Source organism: Rhinolophus hipposideros (genome assembly GCF_964194185.1).
Source record: "Rhinolophus hipposideros genome assembly, chromosome: 2".
Lineage (NCBI taxonomy): Eukaryota > Metazoa > Chordata > Mammalia > Chiroptera > Rhinolophidae > Rhinolophus > Rhinolophus hipposideros.
In genome coordinates, this window is record NC_138048.1 from 40,110,556 (window position 1) to 40,131,755 (window position 21,200).

General features: G+C 33.8%; 1 protein-coding gene and 1 pseudogene across 2 annotated transcripts in view; both read right to left on the reverse strand.

Annotated features, from left to right (window-relative positions):
* Nucleotides 1–1,917: 1,917 nt before the first annotated feature.
* Nucleotides 1,918–21,200, reverse strand: part of SLC9C1 (solute carrier family 9 member C1) — a gene marked incomplete at both ends in the record, with an annotated part of 73,561 nt that continues 54,278 nt past the window's right edge. Inside the window, 7 exon segments of the mRNA XM_081078916.1 lie at nucleotides 1,918–2,073; nucleotides 3,583–3,705; nucleotides 5,227–5,412; nucleotides 5,553–5,684; nucleotides 9,564–9,737; nucleotides 10,864–10,962; nucleotides 12,150–12,275. Of these exon segments, the coding sequence (XP_080935042.1) occupies nucleotides 1,918–2,073; nucleotides 3,583–3,705; nucleotides 5,227–5,412; nucleotides 5,553–5,684; nucleotides 9,564–9,737; nucleotides 10,864–10,962; nucleotides 12,150–12,275 (996 nt within the window).
* On the reverse strand, nucleotides 14,053–14,530 carry LOC308487287 (large ribosomal subunit protein eL21-like; annotated as a pseudogene). Its single transcript has one exon. The product of its transcript is annotated as a large ribosomal subunit protein eL21-like (transcript).

Genomic DNA, 21,200 nt, shown 5'->3' on the forward strand with positions numbered 1-21,200 from the left:
CCTACAAAATCTTTACAACATCATTGATTACATTCCCCAAATTAACTTTTGTATCCCTGTAGCAATCTTGTGGTTACCGACTGTGCTTTCTAATCTCCTCACCTTCACCCCTTATGCCCCCCTGCCCCCACTCCCCCCAAATCTAGCTGTTTTTTCCATCTTAAAGAAGTCCCTCTAACTTTCCTTGTAATACTAGTTTGGTGGTGATGAACTTCTTTAGCTTTTTTCTTGTCTGGGAAGTTCTTTACCTGTCCTTCAATTCTAAATGATAGCTTTGAGAGTAATCTTGGCTGTAGGTCCTTGCTTTTTATCACATTGAATATTTTGTGCTAATCTTTCCTGCCCTGCAAAGTTTCTGTTGAGAAATCAACTGACAATCTTATGGGAACTCCCTTATAAGTTACTAGCTGCCTTTCTCTTGCTGCTTTTAGGATTTTCTCTTTGTCTTTAACCTTTGTCATTCTATTTATAATGGGTCTTGGTATGGGCCTTGTTTGGGTCTCTCTGTGCTCCCTGAACTTGTGTGTCTCTTTCTCCAGGTTAGGAAAGTTTTCAGTCATTATTACTTCAATCTCTTGCTTTCTCTCTTCTCCTTCTGGTATTGCTATGATATTAATTTTGTTACACTTGATGCTATCCCTGAAGTCTCTTAAACTATCCTCTTTTTTATATTTTTTTCTCTGTTTTGCTGTTCTGATTGGGTGTTTTCTGCTACTTTGTCTTCCAAATTGCCAATTCAATCCTCTGCTTCACGAAGCCTGATGGTGATTCCTTCTAATGTATTCTTCATTTCAGTTATTGTATTCTTCACTTCTGACTGAGTCTTCTTTATGATTTTTATGCCCTTTTTTATGCTTGCTATCTCTCTGTTGAAGTTCTCACTAAGTTCCTTGAACATCCTTATAGCTATTGTTTTGAACTCTGTCTCTGGTAGATTGCTTGCCTTCATTTAATTTAGTTCTTTTTCAGGATTTTTCCTATGTTTTTTTCATTTGGGATGTATTTTTTTGTTTCCTCATGTTGGCCGCCTCTCTGTTTCTATGTATTAAGTAGATCTGCTACATCTCTCAGTCTTGACTGGGTAGCCTTATATATTAGGTGTCCTGTGGGTTCCTGACACAGTCTCCCTGGTCACCTGCTCTGGGTACTCCAGGACTGTTCCTTGCATGTGTTGTGTGTGCCCTCCTGTTATAGTTGAGCCATAAGAGTCTCAACGGATTGCCATTGGTACATTAATGGGTGGGATTGACCCTTAGGCTGACTGGCTGTGGGGTTTAGCCATGTCCATAGATTACAGACTGCTGTGTGGTGGGCTTAGCCCTCTGAGTGGGATTCACTCTAATGGGTTCTGGTGCCTATTGAGACTGTTCTTGTGTGTGCTGCTTGTGGGACTAATTGGGCAGTGCTCTGCTATGATATGAGCCAACCTCCGTGTATGTTGATTCTAGGGCTCCTTGCAAGGGTCTCTGGCACAGGTCCAGGTCATCCACTGCCTGTGACTGGCCCAGAACTGCCTGGTAGGAGCTACAAAGTGATCCACAGTTGTTTGCTGCCTGTGCTAACCCCAGAGGGAGATGGGAGAGGCCATGCTGTGGACTGAAGATATCTGCCACCAATACAGGGCCTGCAGTAGCTCTGCTAGGACACCCAGAGGACTGTTGCCACCTGCCAACTCCCTTAAGGTTCTGCCCCTCATAAAGCCTTGTGCAGGTACATAAGTTAGGTGAGGTGGGGCTCAGGGAGTTACAAGAGAGAGAAAAGTTGTGGTCACCAGTTTAATGCAGACTCTGGTTTGGTGCCAGTGCTGAGGCTGGAGTTGCTCAGCATAAGTCTCAGAGCACTCTAAGGCCAGTTGCTGCCCATTTAGGACCTGTGGACTCTAATAGTTTTCCAAGAAAGAGTGCAATCTGGGCAGGGCTATCTGCTCATGGAGAAAGTGCCTCTGATGTTGGGCGAGTTGTGTGGGGCAAAGTCACAGTGAGTCAGCAGAGCAGAGCTCATGAGGCCAATCGGATTCATATTTGGCCTGTTGCTGGAGGGCTCAACATAGAAAAGATGGTACCTGCCTGTCAGCTGTATGGGAGAAGAACCTCACACAGGGATGATGGGGGCTGTCTTCTAGCCCTCACTAGGAAGCCACACACCTCAGTCTGCCTCCTATATGTCTCTGGCACCCCCGAGTTACAGTCCCTCAGCGGGAGCCCAAGGTAGGTGAGTGCCTGTGAGTGAGAGTCTGCGCATGGGCTGTTTAAGAAAATGTGTGGGTTTTTCACAGCCTTCCATCCCAGTTGGATGGTAGGAATCCCTAATGATTTTCACAGCCAGATGTTGTGAGGGTTCCTTTTCCTGGCACCAGTACTCTGGGCTGGAGAGACTGGTTTGCAGCTGGGGTTTCTCATTCCTCTGGCGGAACTTCCAAGGCTGCAATATTTTTTCTTGTTCTCAACCACCACATGGAGGTTTGGAGCTAGCTGGTTTCAAGTCTCTGCCCTTCCTTCCAGTCTTTAAATTGTTTCTTCTTTATATCCTTAGTTATAAAACTTCTGTTCAATTAGACTTCAGGTGATTCTCCAGGTTGATTGTTCTATAATTTCATTGTAATTTTAATGTGTTCATGGAAGGAAGCAGGCACAATGTTTATCTGCTCTGCCATCTTGGATCTGTTCTCTACATTTTGTTTTTAAAGTAAATTTTATTCTGTGAATTATCTTTTGCTGATCTCTTGATTAGTAATACTTTTATTGAAACTCAGAATTTTAAAATTAATTTATATGTTTCTTAATTAGGATATCATTTCCCCTTTAGTGAAACAATAAATATTAAATTATATTATTATTTAGTTCTATAATTTAATTCTTTACTATTCAATTTTTAAATCTACCTCAAACTTATGTTTCAAAAATTTTTATTAAATTTATTGGAGTGACATTGGTTAATAAAATTATATAGGTTCAAGTGTACAACTCTATAATACATCAACTATATATTGCATTGTGTGCTCATCACCCAAAATCAAATGTCCTTCCTTTACCATATGTTTGACCCCGTTTACCCTCTTCTACCTCACTCCCTCCCTCTTACCCTCTGGTAACCACTAAACTGTTGTCTGTGTTTATGAATTTTTGTTAATCAATGGTTTGATAGTAGTTATGAAAGAATCATTTATGTTATGATTCCATTTTATCATGAGAAATTTGTATGAAGAATAGGCTTTATATCAAGGATATCTGTTCAGTTCTAATGATTTACGTCTCTGCTGTTCAGACAGCACAACACTATTTTCATTAATGCTACTATATAAAATATCTCAATTTGGGGGAAGAACTACAAATTGCCTTTTTAGTCATTTTTCATATTATTTTGATAATTATACATGTTTATTCTTATAGATAAAATATAGAATCATTTCTAACTATAACTTAGATATTATCAGTCTGAATTTATACATTGAATATGAAATATGGCAGTTAAAAGGATTCCTCAATACCCTAGGAGAATGCATACAACAATTTCCAAATGCATATGTGGCTATTTTATAGCCACATAAGTTCTTAATTGCTTAAAGAAATACAACTCACATACTGATCGTGCTGGAACATGCAGTTTATATGATGGCACATACTTTCTAGTGTTCCATTCAAATTTTCTCACATCAATAGCGGTTTGAACAATCATTACCTTTGTGAAATCTTTAGTACCTTGTATCTGTAAGGTGACAGAATATAAGTTAACTTCTGGGTAAATAGCATACAATTAAATGTTTCTCTGGTAAGTTATTATCTCAGGCCCTCTCTAAATATCTGCATCTGAAAAATTGAAAACATCAGTAGATATTAAGAGATATCTTAAAATATGTGGACTTGTTGGTATTGTGAAAGTCAATATTCCATGTAATTTCATTGATTTTTAAAATATTTTGTTCATTTCTCCTACAAATGAGAAAAATTATCAAGAATTAATCATCAAATACCCTTTAAAATACCATCCAGAGAGGTTTTGTTTTGTTTTGTTTTTAATGTGGCAGATAGTTTAAAAATCAATGGAGTTCAAGAAATTCTTCAACCTTGTGCTGTGGTTATTTTCAAACTTTATGCCCAGGAGAGCTGACAAATTTGGGCAGGTTTTGGGCTGCCTTGAGAATCACTTGCTTGTCCACCTAAATTCCCAACCAGCACTCACACCAAAGTTCTGTTATTATATATTCAAGAGTAGAGGTAGGGAGCACCATAATTAAGAATAATGTTTCACTTCTCTTCACTAGGCATCACATTGGTGCTGGTGGCGCTCCACTTAGAAAATTTTCTTGTAACCATTTCTCACCTCAGGATTCCTCTTATCCCCACCTCATTTTTTTCTTGTGTCTCAGATATACCTTGTAAGTACTTCTATCATAGTTGTAACTGTTTTATTTAATATATTTATATATGTTTCTTTCCACTTGGTTTAGATGCTCTTGAGGGCAAGTTGTAGTCTCATTTGTCATGATCATTTTATCATCTAGCATTGTTCTTGTCATATAATAGTTGCTTTAAACTTACATGCCAAATTGAATTAATTCTAGGTCCTTTTTTCAATTTACTTTCTCTAGCTGTATTTTATGTGTTGCTTGATTCCTCTGAATACATGCCTCTCTTATTCTACCCCAACATACACAAACATCTGCACACACACACACACACACACACACACACACACACGTATGCACACACACAAAGTCTTCTTTCCTTCCTTCTTCATGTGGCAGAGCTTCTCATTTTGATTGGAAGAAAACTCGACACCTTAAATAGATATATTTTACTTTGACATTCCCTTTCAGAGTAGCTGGGGAAATACCACTGGTACTCAGTTAAACATGGGACTGGCAGAACCTTTCTAGAGTACTCTTGATACAGTCCAGAGAATGTGGTCTTTTGCAATGTGTAAATGAAATTAATAGGCCCTCTTTTGATATTTACCACTGCAACAAAATCTAATCATGGCCAATATATACAAGGTTGGCCTGCTTCATTGATATAGAAAAGAAATAGCTTGGTGTTTGGGCTACTCAACGCCAAAGCAATCAATTAACTTAGGATACATGTGCTATGTGTGTGTGTGTATGTGTTTATGGAGTGGTACAGGAAAGGGAGATGATGAGAAGATGAAAAAGTGACACTTTTTCTAATATTAATACATTGTTGGACATATGGCATATTGACCTGAAGACATGAATCAATATTTTTTTACCTGATGGCATGTTATAGGGATTAAGAAAGGTGCCTTATAAGCTTTTCGTAACTGACAATCTTCTACAGCTCCATGCATGAGGATGACATAAATTGCATTTTCATCATAGATATCAATCTTGGTGTTCTTTGGGATATCTTTTACATGAGTGTTACAGAGCTTTAGTTGCATCTTGTAGGTCCAATCCTATAAGAAAAACACAATTTCATATCCACTGTTTGTTTATAAAGTTTAATGTAAATTCCTAACTACTTAATTTCTAACAATACTTTAATGCAACTAATTCCACCAGGAGAGAAGGACAAGTTTACATAAATACGTCTTACCTCATAAGATAAATGTTCCCTGATCTTTTGGGCAGTAACAGAAAGTCCAAGTTTTCGCCACATGTTATATTCAATGTGAGAACAACATTGTTCAAAAGATTCATCCAAGTGTTTTTTGGGAATAAAACATGTCTGGAAAAAGGAGAATATAAATTTAATAGTTCATTCTGAGCACCTATGGTTTAAGGAAAAAAGTTTATATAAATATATAAAAGGTTTATATATATATATAAAATATTGAAACTAAGAATTTAAATTATGTAAGATTCATGTTATTGCCTGGAAATGTAACAAAATATTTGTGTGATTATGTCACACACTAAATATTAAAAGACTACGTAATCCAAAGAGAAATTCTTTATTATTCTTATAGATTCCGAAAAAATAGAAAAGAAGTATCAAAAATCACTAAATCTTTTTAACTAAAGATGTAAATATTTCTAAAAATACATTCTTTGAGGTGAGCAAACACTTTAGGCTACAATAAAAGGCTGTTGCTAACAACAGACTATTGGCTATCAGGAATAAGCTACTATGAATGTAGAAGACATTTCATATGCTGGTTTTTATTTCCTTTGGGTAAGTATTGATGAGTGAGATTGCTGGGTAATAGGTTATGTGTGTGTTTAACTTCATAAGAAACTGCCAAACTGTTTTCAGAAGGAGTTGTAACATTTTACACTCTTACCAGCCGCATATGAGAATTTCAGTTGCTTCGCATCCTCACCAATACTTGGTATTTAGTCTTTTTATTTTTAGCCAATGTAGTAGGTATGTGGTAATAACCTCATCACGATTTTAATTTGCATTTCTCTGAGAGCTAATGACAATTCTGAGAGCTAATTGACAATCTTCTTCATGTGTTTATTGGCCATTGTATATTCCTTTGTGACATGTCCGTTCAAAGTCTTTGCCCAATTTTTAATTTGGTAACTTGTCTTCTTATTTCTGAGTTGTAAGAATTCTTTAAATATTCCTTTGTCAAGTCCTTTTTAAGATAAACACATTGTGAAAAACTCCCCTTACCTCTCCCAGGCAGTGACTTGCTTTTTTCATATTGTTAATGGTGTCTTTTTAAAGAGCAAGAGATTTTAATATTAGTAACAACCAGTTTATCAATATTTCATTTTGTGGTTAGTGCTTTTTGTGTCCTGGCTAAGAAATCTGTCTCTATTTCAAGATTTCCTGTTTTCTTCTAGAATTTTTATAGTTCTAGTTTTATGTTTAGGTCCATGGCCATTTAAAATTAATTTTTGTGCAGAATGTATCATTGTGTCCACAGAGATATTTAGTATTTTCAGGATCGTTTATTGAAAATACTATTATTGTCAAAAATCAATTGACTATATATATGTGGATCTACTTCCAAAATCTCTCCCCTGTTCCATTGACCTACATTATGGTATTGGCTTAACCTTAAGCTAGTACCAAATGGTCTTGATTATTATAGATTTGTAATAAGTCTTTGAATCAGGTTTTGTCTGTTCTAGGTACTTTGTATTTCCATATACATTTTACAAGCAGCTTATACATTTCTATAAGAAAGCATCTATTGAGATTTCATTGAGATTGCATTAAATCTGTAGATCAATTTGGGAAAAAGGGACATCTTTAAAAAATTACGGCTTTTAATCCATAAGTGTGTTATACCTCCCCATTTATTTAGAGTCTGTAAGTGCTCTAAAAAAGGTTTTGTAGTTTTCATTGCAGAGAGCTTACCCATCTTTTATTAACTTTATTCCTATTTACCTAGTACAATAGGACTAGAAAAAGAAATAAACTGACATAAAAATTATAAAGGAAACACTAAAATTGTCTTTGCAGATGATATAATATCTACATTTGTTAATTCCTCAAAAAATCTACCAAAAATAACTAGAGTTTATAGTAGAGTTATCATGATATCAAGATATAACTTCAAATTCCAAAAATCCACTGTATTTTCCTATACTAGCAATGATCAACTTGAAATAAATTTCTTAAATTTCTTTTTTAAATAATTGAAATAGATAACATGTGACCCAGCAAACATTTGTTTACCAAACACTTGCTTTTCCATCTCCATGTAAATTGCCTTCCTTCTCTTTGAAGTCCTAAATCATTACTCTCCCTTCCTTTCTCCTTAGCTCAAGATGGCGAATAAGCCTCAACTGCCTGAATGTCCTAGGAACTCATCTTCTTGTGGAGTCTTGTATGTACACACATAATTAAATTTTGTTATTTTCCTCTGTTAATCTATCCTATATCATTTTCATTATTCAATTGGCCAGAAGACTTAAGGGATAGATTTCTTCAAACCCCTACACTGACAAAATCTTAAACATCCCTAATCACTGACACTTCTTGACCTCTGTTCCTTTCTTAACAATCTGATAAATTTTAGTTTTGTCTCGTCCTGTGCATATTGCCCATCCTTCAACCAATCGTTTGTAAAGAACCTCACATAGACTCCTCAGTCTCTCCCTGTCCAACTCCTTCTCCTAGGCCCAGCCCTCCAGATTCCAGTCAGCTGAGCTGCCATAACTTTTGATCTTCCAATTCTCAGTTCAGCGGGATCATTATCTTCTGCTTGGAGTCCTTTGTGTGTGGCTGGAAACTGTCCTGGCCAGAGGGTCAAGGTGAATATGTGGCTTATCTAGTGAGTTTCTCTTCTCTCAAAGTTCCCAGACTTATACCGACTGTTTTCCAATGACTGAAAACATATTTTATCAAGTTCTATGGTTGCTTATGGTGGGTGGCTAGTATGCTACCAAGAACTTCATTATAGCCAAAAGCAGAAGCATAAGAGTATTTTCATGCAATCACAAGTATTGTATAATTTCACTTGTAAATATTCTAATATGCACTGCTGAATGATAAGAGACATTTTAAAGTTTTCCCTTGACTTCTTCCTCCTCCCCATCCCCTTTTCATGCCATTGATTTGCTGGGAAGAAAATTGGTTGTTTGGCTTGAAGGCCTTCCACATTCTGAATTTAGCTAATTATTTTGTCCTGGTGTCAATTAACTTGTTTCTGCCTTCTTGCATTTTCTGTAAACTGGTTAGATCTAGAGGCTTCAGGTTTTCTCTTTTCTTGTGTGGGAAGACTTCATGGGGTGGTGCTAGTACTTCTGCTGCCTCATATCATGAGGTACATGAGGCTCAGTTGTCCCACTTTTAATGATGCTAACTAAGATTGTCCTTAAGGGTGTCAGCCAGGTACTTTCATTATACATTTTCCCATTAACACACCACTTAGTAGTGTTAGTGTCGATTGATGGTTATTGCCTAGATCTATTATTTCATTAGAGATGGCAAAATGGAGGTATTCTAATTCTCTCATTCTAATTTGTTAGCTGGAATTCTTTTTTACAGAAAAATTTTTCCTCCTCATTTTTTTGTTATCTTAGTAGAATTCAGAAAGGAAAGGCAGGATAAATGTGTACTTCTTTCTCTTAAAAAAAAATCAATTTTCAGACTAATAAGTTGATATCCCAGCAATCTTATTGGAAATTTTAAAAATTGGTATTGTTATCAACTCATGGAGTTTTATATATTTATGGAGTTCATTTGTTTGCAGTCATTGTTCTTTTCAAGTTCAAATTAAGCCAGTGGGAGCCTCTGTTGCTTTGAGGGTTTTATCCTCAATCTGAGCTAGGGAAACTTCCATCCTCTTTGCTCAACTTTTCTATTAATAGATCTTAGCTCTCTGACTTTTCCCCTTTCTTACCCTCCAAATTATGGTTTTGATAGTAAACATATCCTACCTAATTTCCCCATTAGAGATTTTATCTAACCGTTTTTCAGATTAAATTCTTTCGATCTCATTGGATAACATTTGCAAGGCATTTTGGCAGGACATCATACTGGTAAGTATAATTCTGTTAACAAGTTCTTTTCCTTTACTATTCCTATTCTTTTAAAAAATTTCCACTAGATTGTAAGCATGTACTAAGTACAAAAATAACCTTAAATTTCATACTAGATATTTAACAAGATACAACAGTAAGACATGAAATGATGTTTTCTGACCTCCACTACAGTTACGCAGGTAGCAGAAAATTTCATGGGTTCATTAGTTAAACAGTTCAGCTCTCCTATTATTTCCCCACTGAGCACATAGTCTGTATAAGTTATCTGATGATCTTTCTCCTCCAACTCCCAGAATGTTTGGTCAATTAACCAACCTGGCTTCGATCTTTGAAGCTGTTGAGGAACAAAGAAAGAGAAAAATATGTATGCTAGTTAATTTACCAAAACTATCTAATTTATGGCCTTTTTCTTTTGGTTTTAACAATTTTAATATATATATACATATATATATACACAATATTTTGAGAATACTTATTACTCATACATTTTAATGCAAATTTATTAAATTAGTAATGACTTAGGAACAAAGAGTCCTTAAATACTCTGATCTTTCTGCTGCTTCCTGCTCAGTCAACCTTTATCTGCCTTACAATAGCAAAACGCCCCACTCAGACAAACAAGATGAATAACAATTTATATTATGATTTTCCATCTTAAAGATAATCTATTTGATTTTTATTTTTGTTATTTATGGCAAAGTATGGCTTAAAAGGTGATGGGTAGTGTTACCCATTGTGTTTGAACAAGAAAAAAATGTTGTTTGGTTGGTAATTACTGTCCTAAAAAAGGAACAATGCAGTTCTTTTATTTTTTTTTTATTTTTCATTTTTTATTAGTTTCAGGTGCACAAGACAAGGTAATACTTAGACATTCATCATTTATATCCCTCACATTGTGAACCCCCCTCCCCCATTTCCCCTTCCACTATCCCTCCGACATCGCACCGAGCCATCACATTATATATATAAAATTATAGTTGGCATTCATTATTGTTCAGCTTCAGGTGTACAGTACATTGATCAAGCATCTACATCATCCCTGAGGTGGTCTCCCAGATGGGACCTGTGTCCATCAGATACCCTACAAAATCTTTACAACACTATCGATTACGTTCCCCAAATTATTTTTCAAAAACCCTGAGGCCATTTTGTGGGTTTTCTAATCCCCTCACCTTTCCCCTTATCCCCACCCGCCCCACCCATCTAACAACCCTCAGTTTTTCCTCTTTGTCCCCAAAACTGTTTCTGATTAGTTCATTCACTTATTCTTTTCTTTAGATTCCGCATATAAGTGAGATCATATGGTACTTGTCTTTCTCTTTCTAGCTTATTTCGCTTAACATAATGTTCTCTAGGTCCATCCATGAACAATGCAGTTCTTAACATAAGAAACTATTGTCAATTTTATAAAATTTTAAAACTAATGCTCACAAGTGCATTTATAAGTAACTCCGCCTTACCTTTACCATGCCTGAAATAATTATGTAAATTCCTTTGGGCTCATCACCTTCTTCAAATATATCATTTCCAGAATCATATGTTACCAATTTGGTTCTTTCCTAAAAAATAATTGCTGAATATATAAGCTATAAACAGTATTTTAGCAATGGTTGGGGATGTTGAAGTTTACATTTTAATAAAAAAGTTTTTACATTTTTAAAGTCACTTTCACTCAATGATATCTGCGATACTGTGTTAGTAATAAATTTATAAGAGAACATAGGAATTATGAATAGCAAAGAAAAGAAGGTGAATATTCATAGATATATGTAAATACAGATGGGGTACTTATGCATGGATTAAGAAAGAAATTATCTAATGTAGGGATAAAAATGTACTGGAAGAATGAAAATATTTAGTCTGGATGAAAAATAATCAGAACAGATGCAGGCTAGTTACACATATATGTCTTATGCATACTCATGCTCTAAACATTTGATGAAGTAAACAAAAAATTTATTCATTCAAAATATTTTAATCAGGTAGGCAAATATAATTGGTCTTTTCACACCAAATAGGTACAAAGAAAGAATGTTATTAGAACACCAAATAGGTACAAAGAAAGAATGTTATTAGAACAAGATAGACCCATTTATTTGTTCATTCCACAAACACTTAATTGAGTTACCATTATGGAATATGCAAAGTGCCAGGGACTGGGTATTCAAAAGTTGGATGAGCTAAAAAATACAGTTTGGAAGAGAGATGTAAGGGTGATTGTACTATAATTTACTTGATGCTGTAAGAAAGGTATATAATGGATACAATGGTGACATCTTTGGTCCTCCAAACTCAGGGTGGACCACAGGATGACCTTCTACAGGTAGGGTGTTCGACCCCAAGCCTACTTTTCTGAGTACCTTTGGTGGGGTTGTTTCCAGAGAAGAAATAAGCAGGGAAGGTTTGAAAACAAGGGGATTTCAAGAAAAGTAAGTAACACCCACAGGGAAATGGAATTAGAAAACAGTGTAAAGTACTTGGGTAAACATGAGTAACACAGGATAAACAGAGTATGGGGTATACAAAAAATGGGCAACAGAGGATGAAGATAGAGAAGTAGGCAGGAGGCATACAGTGGAAAGTCTTTGCAAAGGGATTCTGATTTTATCCTACAGGCATAAAGCACATCTAAAGAATTTTAAACTGCAAAGTATCATGGTTAAATATTTTTTAAAAGATCATTTGTTGGTGCATTAAAGATGGTATTACATTAAAGATGGCATTACTAGGAAATAAAAAATCTTACCTTAAAAAATTTTATATGGTTTTTGTCTTTACCTAGCCATGGAATATGGTATAGTGCTTCACCAATAGTAAGAGTCTTGATAATAGGGTGAAAATCAAGTAACTCTCTTTTTTTGGCCATTATTAACTAAAAACAAAATTTAAGAAAGAAGATAAACATAACTAGTGTTCACAGATGTTAAAACAATTATAGCTTATACACTATTTGTATACTATTTATTTATTTTTGCTTTGCTGAGATTTTGGTTCTTCCATGGAAAACTCCAAACTCTTTCCTCTTAGAGCATTTTTCTGTTATCATATTCTGAAATCATAGATTAAACTTTTAAAAATAAATCTTTTCAGTGACATATAGCAGATAAGCAAAAAGTGCACAAATCATAAAAGTCCACCCAAAGAACACTTATAGTGTGAAAACATCTCTAGCCAGCACCCAGATTAAGAAATAAAATATTTACTGTACCCTAGAATTCTCCCATATGTTGTCTACTAGTCATTGCTCCTATCTATACAGATAGCCATTCTTCCACCACCAGAGTTTAGCTTTGTCTGAATTTGAGCTTTAATCTCCATAAAATCAAAGTGTATGTACTGTTGGTGTCTGTTTTCATTTGCTCAACATTGGGTTTCTGAGATTCATCTACAATGTTGCGGGGAGCAAAAATTTATTAATGTCATTTTCATTGTTGTATAGAAGCTTTATCTAATGTTGATTAGCATTTGGGTTGCTCCAGTTTTGGGCTTTGTAATGTTTGTATGAGTATCTCTTTGCTGTATATATGTACATATTTCTGTTGGATATATGGTTATATAATCTAATTGCTGTGTCATAAGATGTAGTGTTCAAATTTAGTAGATTTATCAATTTATCAAGGTGATTGCATCAGGTTACACTTCCACTCTAATATTCCAGTTGTTCCATATCATTTGTCTACACTTGGTATTGCCAACTTTTTTTTTTTTTAATTAAGTATTCTGGTAGTTGTGTATTGGCATTTCATTTTTTACTCCTTTTATTTTTAAATTAAAGTTTATTGGCGTGACAATTTTTAGTAAAGTTACATAGATTTCAGGTGTACAATTCTGTAATACATTATCTATATATCACATTGTGTGTTCACCACCCCGAGTCAGTTCTCCTTCCATCACCATATATTTGATCCCGTTTACCCTCATCTATCACCCTTCTCCCTCCTTACCCGCTAGTAACCACTAAACTATTGTCTGTGTCTATGAGTTTTTTTTTCTCATTTGTTTGTCTGTTTTTTTGTTGATTTTGGTTTATATACCACATAACAGTGAAATTATATGATTCTCTACTTTTTCTGTCTGACTTATTTCGCTTAGCATTATACTCCCAAGATCCATCCATGTTGTCACAAATGGTCCTATTTCATCTTTTTTTACTGCTGAATAATATCCATTGTGTATATATACCCCAACTTCTTTATCATTCATCTATCGAAGGACATTTTGGTTGTTTCCATGTCTTGGCTACCATAAATAAAGGTGCAATGAACATTGCAGAACACTCGTGTTCATGTATAAATGTTTTCAGATTTCTGGGGTAGATACCCAGGAGAGGGATTGCTGGGTCATATGGTAATTCTATTTGTAACTTTTTCAGGAACCTCCACACTGCCTTCCATAGCGGCTGCACCAATCTGCATTCCCAACAGTGTATGAGGGTTCCTTTATTTCCACAGCCTCTCCAACACTTGTGTGTCTCTTCAGGTTGTCGGTCCATTTTTCAATTGTTTTTTTTTTTTTTGTTGTTGTTGTTGAGTTGTATGAGTTCCATATATATATATATTTTTTTTCTTTAAATATTTCTTTGGGGGAGGGGACGCCACACTCCTCAATTAAGAGAAATATTTTTACAGAGGTCTTTTATTTTTTTACACTTATGCCATGAATTCATAGGGAATGGGTTCCAGCAGCTCAGGCTCCTTTCCATTGGTTCTCACAAAGTGCGCTTCTCTGGGTGGGGCAGGCTGGCGTTTCAGTTGAACCCAGGTACCTTTCTCTTTGGCTTCCTTCTTTTTCTGATCATTTTCTTTCACCGGTTTCAGGAAGCTGTCTTGGCTCTTAGAGTACTTAATATGCTCAATACGAACATTAATTCTCTTGGCAAGAATCTTGCCCTTGTTTGTTTACAACAATGCCAACCGCATGCTGAGTAACATTGTAGACCCTTCCCGTTTTGCCATGGTAACATTTGTGGGGCATTCCTTTTTGAACAGTGCCCATTCCCTTGATGTCTACAATATCATCTTTCTTGTAGATTCGCATGTATGTGGCCAAAGGAACAACTCCATGTTTTCTAAAAGACCTAGAGAACACATAGCTAGGGACTCTCCTCTTTCCCTTCGTGTTGGTCATTTTGACGAATTACTGGAAGATGGCGGTCCCAGCTGAAAAGGAGCTCCTTATATATTTTGGATATTAGCCCCTTTAAATAGGAGGCACCATTTGCAAAAATCTTCTCCCATTCAGTTGGTTGCCTCTTTATTTTGTTGATGGTTTCTTTTGCTGTGCAGAAGCTTTTAAGTTTCATATAGTCCCATTCATTTATTTGAGCTTTTACTTCCCTTGCCTTTGGAGTCAATTTCATAAAATGCTCTTTGAACACAAGGTCCATAAGTTTAGTACCTATGTTTTCTTCTATGCAGTTTATTGTGTCAGGTCTTATGCTTAAGTCATGGACCCATTTTGAATTAATTTTGGTACATGGTGACAAATAGCAGTCCAGTTTCATTCTTGTGCATGTGGCTTTCCAATTCTCCCAGCACCACTTATTGAAAAGGCTTAACACCTTTTTTTTAATGTTTATTAGCTCTTTGGATACCTTTTATTGTGAAGTGCCTATTCAAATCTTTTGCCCATTTTTTTAAAAAACGGTTTTCTGTTTTATTCTATTGAGTTATAAGAAAATTTTACATATTCTGGACATGAGCCCTTTGTTGGATATATTTATTTTGAAAATATCCTCTACCTCTGTGTGGATTGTCATTTCTTTCTCTTAATTTTATAATAAAGTGAATTTCTCAATTTAAACATTATTTAAACCCAAATTTCTGTCCTGTTTAAGAAATCTTTACCTATACCAGCATCATAAAAATTATTTTGTTATCTTCTAGAAGCTTATTGTTTGACCTTTTATTTATTTATTATTTTTAATAATTGTTTTATTTTTCAATTACAGTTGACATATAGTATTATATTAGTTTCAGGTGTACAACATAGTGATTAGACATTTATATAACTTATGAAGTATACATCTAGTATACATAGTTATTACAATATTATTGACTATTTAAAGTTATGTACAATCCATCTGGAATTTCTGGAATTCATTTTTTTGTATGTGGTATGAGATAAGAGTTCAGATTCATGAATGAAATAGGTGCAAGAACTCTACACAGAAAAGCACAAGAATTGCGTTGAGACAAAATTATAACCTAATTAAGTGGAGAGATGTGTAATAGATTGAATCAATATCACAAAGATGTCAATTCTCTCTAAAATGATATAAAACCTTACTGGAATCCAAATGGAAATTTCAGTAGGTTATTTAATGGAAATTGACAAGCTCATTCTATTATTTGTAAATACAACATACCAAAGCAAGTCAAAATAATCTTGAAGAAAAGAACAAAGCTGGAAGATACACACAATCAGATATTTAGGTTTATTATTAAGTCTCAATATAAGACGGTGTGATATGCATTGAAAAAGATTCAATGGTAGATAAATAAAACAAAGACATAACAAAAAAAGAGTCCAGAAACTCAACACATGCATGGTCACTTAATTTATGAAGAGTTCCACTGCAGTACAATAGGGTAGAATCATATCTTATATAAATTATAATGGATCAATTGATTATCCATATGGAAAGAATGTTAACTTTGACCTAGCATTGTTATGTAAAACACTCCAAATGGCATTGCTTCTGATCATTATTTCTATTTCCTACAGGATAAATTTTTCCCATAATTACTTATATCAATCTTCATTTTCTAAGTTTAAAAGTCATACTCATTTTAGCCAGAAATACACCGATCTCTTTCTATTTTGGGTTTTTGATGGTATTGTGTTTAAAAGCATGGACTCTGGAATCAGAATTCTTAAGTTAGAATACTGTCTCCATACTTACTAGTTGACTGCACTTGGGGCAGGTCACTTAATCTCCCTGTGCCTCCGTTTCCTCTTGTATAAAATATGGACAAGAATAGCACCCAACTCATAGAGTTGCTGTGAGGATCAAGTGAGTAGAAATATAATATTATTGTTTTCTCTGTCTTTTATTATTCTATTTGTATTATTTTACTATGAATTTTTATAGGTTTTCCTCCAATGTTATATATTTTTTATTCAGGGAAGGTGCTCCTTTTCACAGGTCTTTTCACTACAGTCAACTGAAATTACAGACTAGGCCATTAAACTGTAAAATGAGATTAACCTAAAAATTATGTACACTGTAACTACCAATTTGTACTTCTTAATCCCTTCACCCTTTTCACTCAGCCCCCAATCCACCTCCCATCTGGTAACCATCCATTTTTCTCCATATCTATGGGTCTGTTTCTGTTTTATTTTGTTTTTTAGATTCTACTTATAAGTAAAATCATACATTTTAAATACGTAAAAGACATACGTATTTGTCTTTCTGTGTTTGACTTATTTCATTTAGCCTAATACCCTTCTAGGTATGGTGCTAGGCATGTACTAGATTTATTGGGGGGGGTCACTTTGTAAATTACATAAATGTCTAACCAGTATTTTGTACACCTGAAACTAATAAATAATATTGAATGTCAACTATAACTGAAAACAAAACCTTAACCAAGTTCATTAAAAATAATAAAAGTAAAAATAATCTACATTGATGATGGTTAGTTTGCTTATTCTTATAAGGCACACATTTATTGTGTGGTAATGAAGTAACCTATAGAACTATAAGCTAGACTATCTGTGTCTTCAGGATATTTTTCTGGATACCTCAGGAAAATTGTGGCAACGGGGCAGGGAGGGTACTTAAGAGACCATATATTGGTACAAAATCTTCTTTAAAAAATTAGTTTACTTATTATACAAGTGATATATGAAAGCATTTCCAAGTAAAAGTTTTAAGCATTATAAAAATATAAATAAAATAAATAGCTGAGGCTTTCTTCATCCTCCCTCCTTCCCTACCAGTCTTTCTTCCAGATGCAACCAATATTAAGTTTCATATATTTTTGTGTAAAAAAATTCCACATTTTTTCAAAATAGTACATATATATATATATACACACACACACACACACACATATACACAAAAAATTTTTAAAAGTCTAAGTTGATTGTATTATACATTGTTTTAGAAATTACTTGTTTTCCTACTAACAATATATCTTGGTATATTTTTTCATGTCAATGTATGTAGATTTTTCTTATTCTTGTTAATTTACATGTAATGATCATTTATATGGATGTATCACAATTTTTAAAAATCATTCCCAATTTGATGGACATACAGGCTTTTTCTAACATATGTTTGAACATATATCTTTGTTATTTTTTAATATATGTACATTTCTACATATATATTTGTTGGTTTAAAGGGTATGCATTTTAAAAGTTTTATTTGCTAAATTGCCCTCCAAAATGTCTGTACTCATTTGCATTTTATTCTGCCACATTTAAGTCTATTTTATCATAACCTCATTAGCATTGAACATTGACAGTTTTTCAATTATTGCTGATTTAATGGACAAAATCTGGTATTTATTAATATTTTACGAGTAGTTTCTATTTCCTTGGTTACTAGCAATGTCAAATATCTTTTCAAACATTCATTGGCAAATTTTCATTTTGCATCTGTGAAATTCCTGTTTCATATTTTTTCCTCAGTTTTTATAGGATTCTTTGCCCTTTTCCATCGATTTGTGGGAATTTTTAGATAGTACTCCTATCAATACTTTGTGTGTAATTTTTGCTACAACTGTCTTTCAAGTTGTGCCTTGCTTCTTTACTTGTTTGTAATATGTTACAACATAATAAATTCTAAATCATATGCTGGATTATTTACTAATGTTTACACTAACAGTGCTGGGTTTTGTGAATGGTTAAAAACAAAGCTTTACCTACATCAAAAATATAAACATATTCTTTATATTTGATAACATTTGCATAAGTTTTCATGTTGAAATCATCATTACATCTGGAGATTTCTTTCCCTATGTGGTGTGGGTATAGACCTAATGCTATTTTTTCCATATTAATTTTGAATGTCTCAGCATCACTTACTGAATAATCTATTTTCCCCCCTAATTTGCAATGTCACCTTAATATATGTGTATACTATATCGCTCTGTTCATTTAGCTCTGCAAATGGACTCAAGTCTATTCCATGTATATGTTTTATTTCTTTTTAAATTCTAATCTCATTTCACATTATTTGATTATTATGGATTTATATCATATCTAGTAAGGTAAACACTGTCTCACTTTCCCACCCATTTTTTTCACTTGTGGTAAAATACAAAAAATATAAAATTTGTTATCTTAACCATTTTAAGAATACAGTTACTGGTATTAAATACAATTATACTGTGCAACAATCAGCACCATTCATTTCCAGAACTCTTTTCATCTTGCAAAACTGAAATTCAATACTCATTAAACAATAATTCCACATTTTCCCTCCCTCCAGGTCCTGGCAACCACCATTCTACTTTCTGTCTTTAAGATTTTGACAGCTTTAAGTACCTTACATAATTGGAATCATATAGTATTTGTCTCCTTGTGACTGTCTTATTGCACTTAGCATGTATTCCAGGTTCTCCCGTGTTATAGTATATGTCAGAATTTCCTGCCTTTTTAAAGCTGAATAATTTCCATTGTAAGTATGTACTACACTTAGATTACCAATTCATACACCAGTGGACCCTTGAATTGTCTCTCAATTATTCACAATTTTAGCAATTGTGAATAATGAGGCTATGAACATAGATGTACAAATACCTCTTTGAGATCCTGCTTTCTATGTTCTAAAGTACATTCTCAGAAATGGAATTGCTGGATCTTATGGTAATTCTAATTTTAATTTTTTAAGGCAGTGTCATACTGTTTTCCACAGTGGCTGTACCATTTTACATTCCCATCAACAGTGCATTAGGATTTTGTTTTTGTTTCTGTTTTATAGTAATAGTCATCCTAAGTGGTATGAAAGTGATATTTCATTGTAGTTTTGATTTACATTTCCTCAATGATTAGTGATGTTAAACATCTTTACATGTACTTATGGTTATTTGTATATCTTCTTTGTAGAAATATCTATTCAATTCTCTGTCCATTTTTGAATTGGGTGGCATGGTTTTTGTTGTTGAGTTTTAGGAGTTCTCTATATATGCTGGATATTAATTTCTTATCAGATATATAACTTGCAAATTTCTCTCATCCTGTAGGTTGCTTTTTATTCTGTTGATAGTGCCTTATGATGTACATGAAGTGCATCATGTGCATTTATTTATATTTTAATTTTCATTAAGTGCAATTTGTCTCTTTTTTTTTCTTTTTTGCCTGTGCCTTTGGTGCCAGAAGCCATTGCCAAAATGGTTTTCATCTAAGAGTTTTATAGTTTTCGTTTTCAAATATATAAATTTCCTGCCTTTTTAAAGCTGAATAATTTCCATTGTAAGTATGTACTACACTTAGATTACCAATTCATCCACCAGTGGACCCTTGAGTTGTCTCTCAATTATATATAGATTTATTTTGAGTTAATTTTTATATGTGGTATTGGATTCAACTTCATTCTTTTGCATGTAGATATCCAGTTTTCCTCAAAAAAACATATAGTTTGATCATGTTACTTATCTATTCTTTCAATCTTTGTGTTTTGATTGAAAAGTTTAATCCATTTATTTTAAAGTAATTATGGATAAGAGAGCACTTATAGTCTAATGTCTTTCATTTCAATTTGCAAGACTCCTTTTGGCATTTCTTTCAGGGCAGTTCTAGTGGTAATAAACTCTCTTAGCTTTTGTTTATCTGGAAATGGCTTAATTTTTCCCTCGCATCTGAAGGACAGTTTTGCTGGACATATGAAGGTTTCTTGATTGACAGGTTTTTTCTTTCTTTTAGTGTCTGAATATGTCAACCCACTTCTTTTTGATCTCCAAAGTTTCTAATGAGACAGCTTCTGATAATTTTATTGAGGATCCCTTGTATGTGATGAGTTGCTTTCCTGTTGCTGATTTCAAAATTTTCATTTTGTTTTTTGAGTTTTGGTGTGGGTCTCTGATTCATCCTCCTTGGAGTTTATTGAACTTCTTGGATGTTAATATTCATGCACTCCATCAATTTTGGGAAGTTTCCTGCTATTATTTCTAAAATATTCTCTCTGTCCCTTTCTCTCTCTTCACATTGTGGGACTCCCACAATTCATATGTTGGTCCACTTGATGGGTCCCACAAGCCTTAGACTCTTAACTTTTCCTCAAACTTTCCCTTTTATTCCTTGGATGTGATAATTTTCATTGACTTGTCTTCAAAGTGACTAATTCTTTTAGCTGCCCAAATAAGCCTTTCAGTTCTTGACACATGGGTATTACATATTTTATGTTGGGTTCACACTTAATGATTTAAATTTTTAAATTGATATTATGAATAGAATATTTTTCTGTATTTTCTTTAGTTGGGGAAATATTTTGAATACTGATTTTATTTCTGTATACCCTACTGAATTCTTTTATTAATGCTACTGTTTTTAAATTAATTCCCTAGCATTTTAAATTAAACAATCAATAAGTAATAAAAATTTTCATCTCTTTCCAAAATTTCCATCTGTCAATTTCCTTTCTTTTCTTATTGACCTGGGTAAGACTTTCATTACAGTATTTAATATTTGGAATAACACTATTCATACTTCTTTTGTTCCCGACTTTAATGAGAATACATTTAAATATTTTGTTGTCCAGATACTCTTTATCCAAGCAAGGATGTTACTTCTCTTGTTAGCCTTGTAATATTTTTAAAAGATTTTTATTAAAATGTAGCTAATA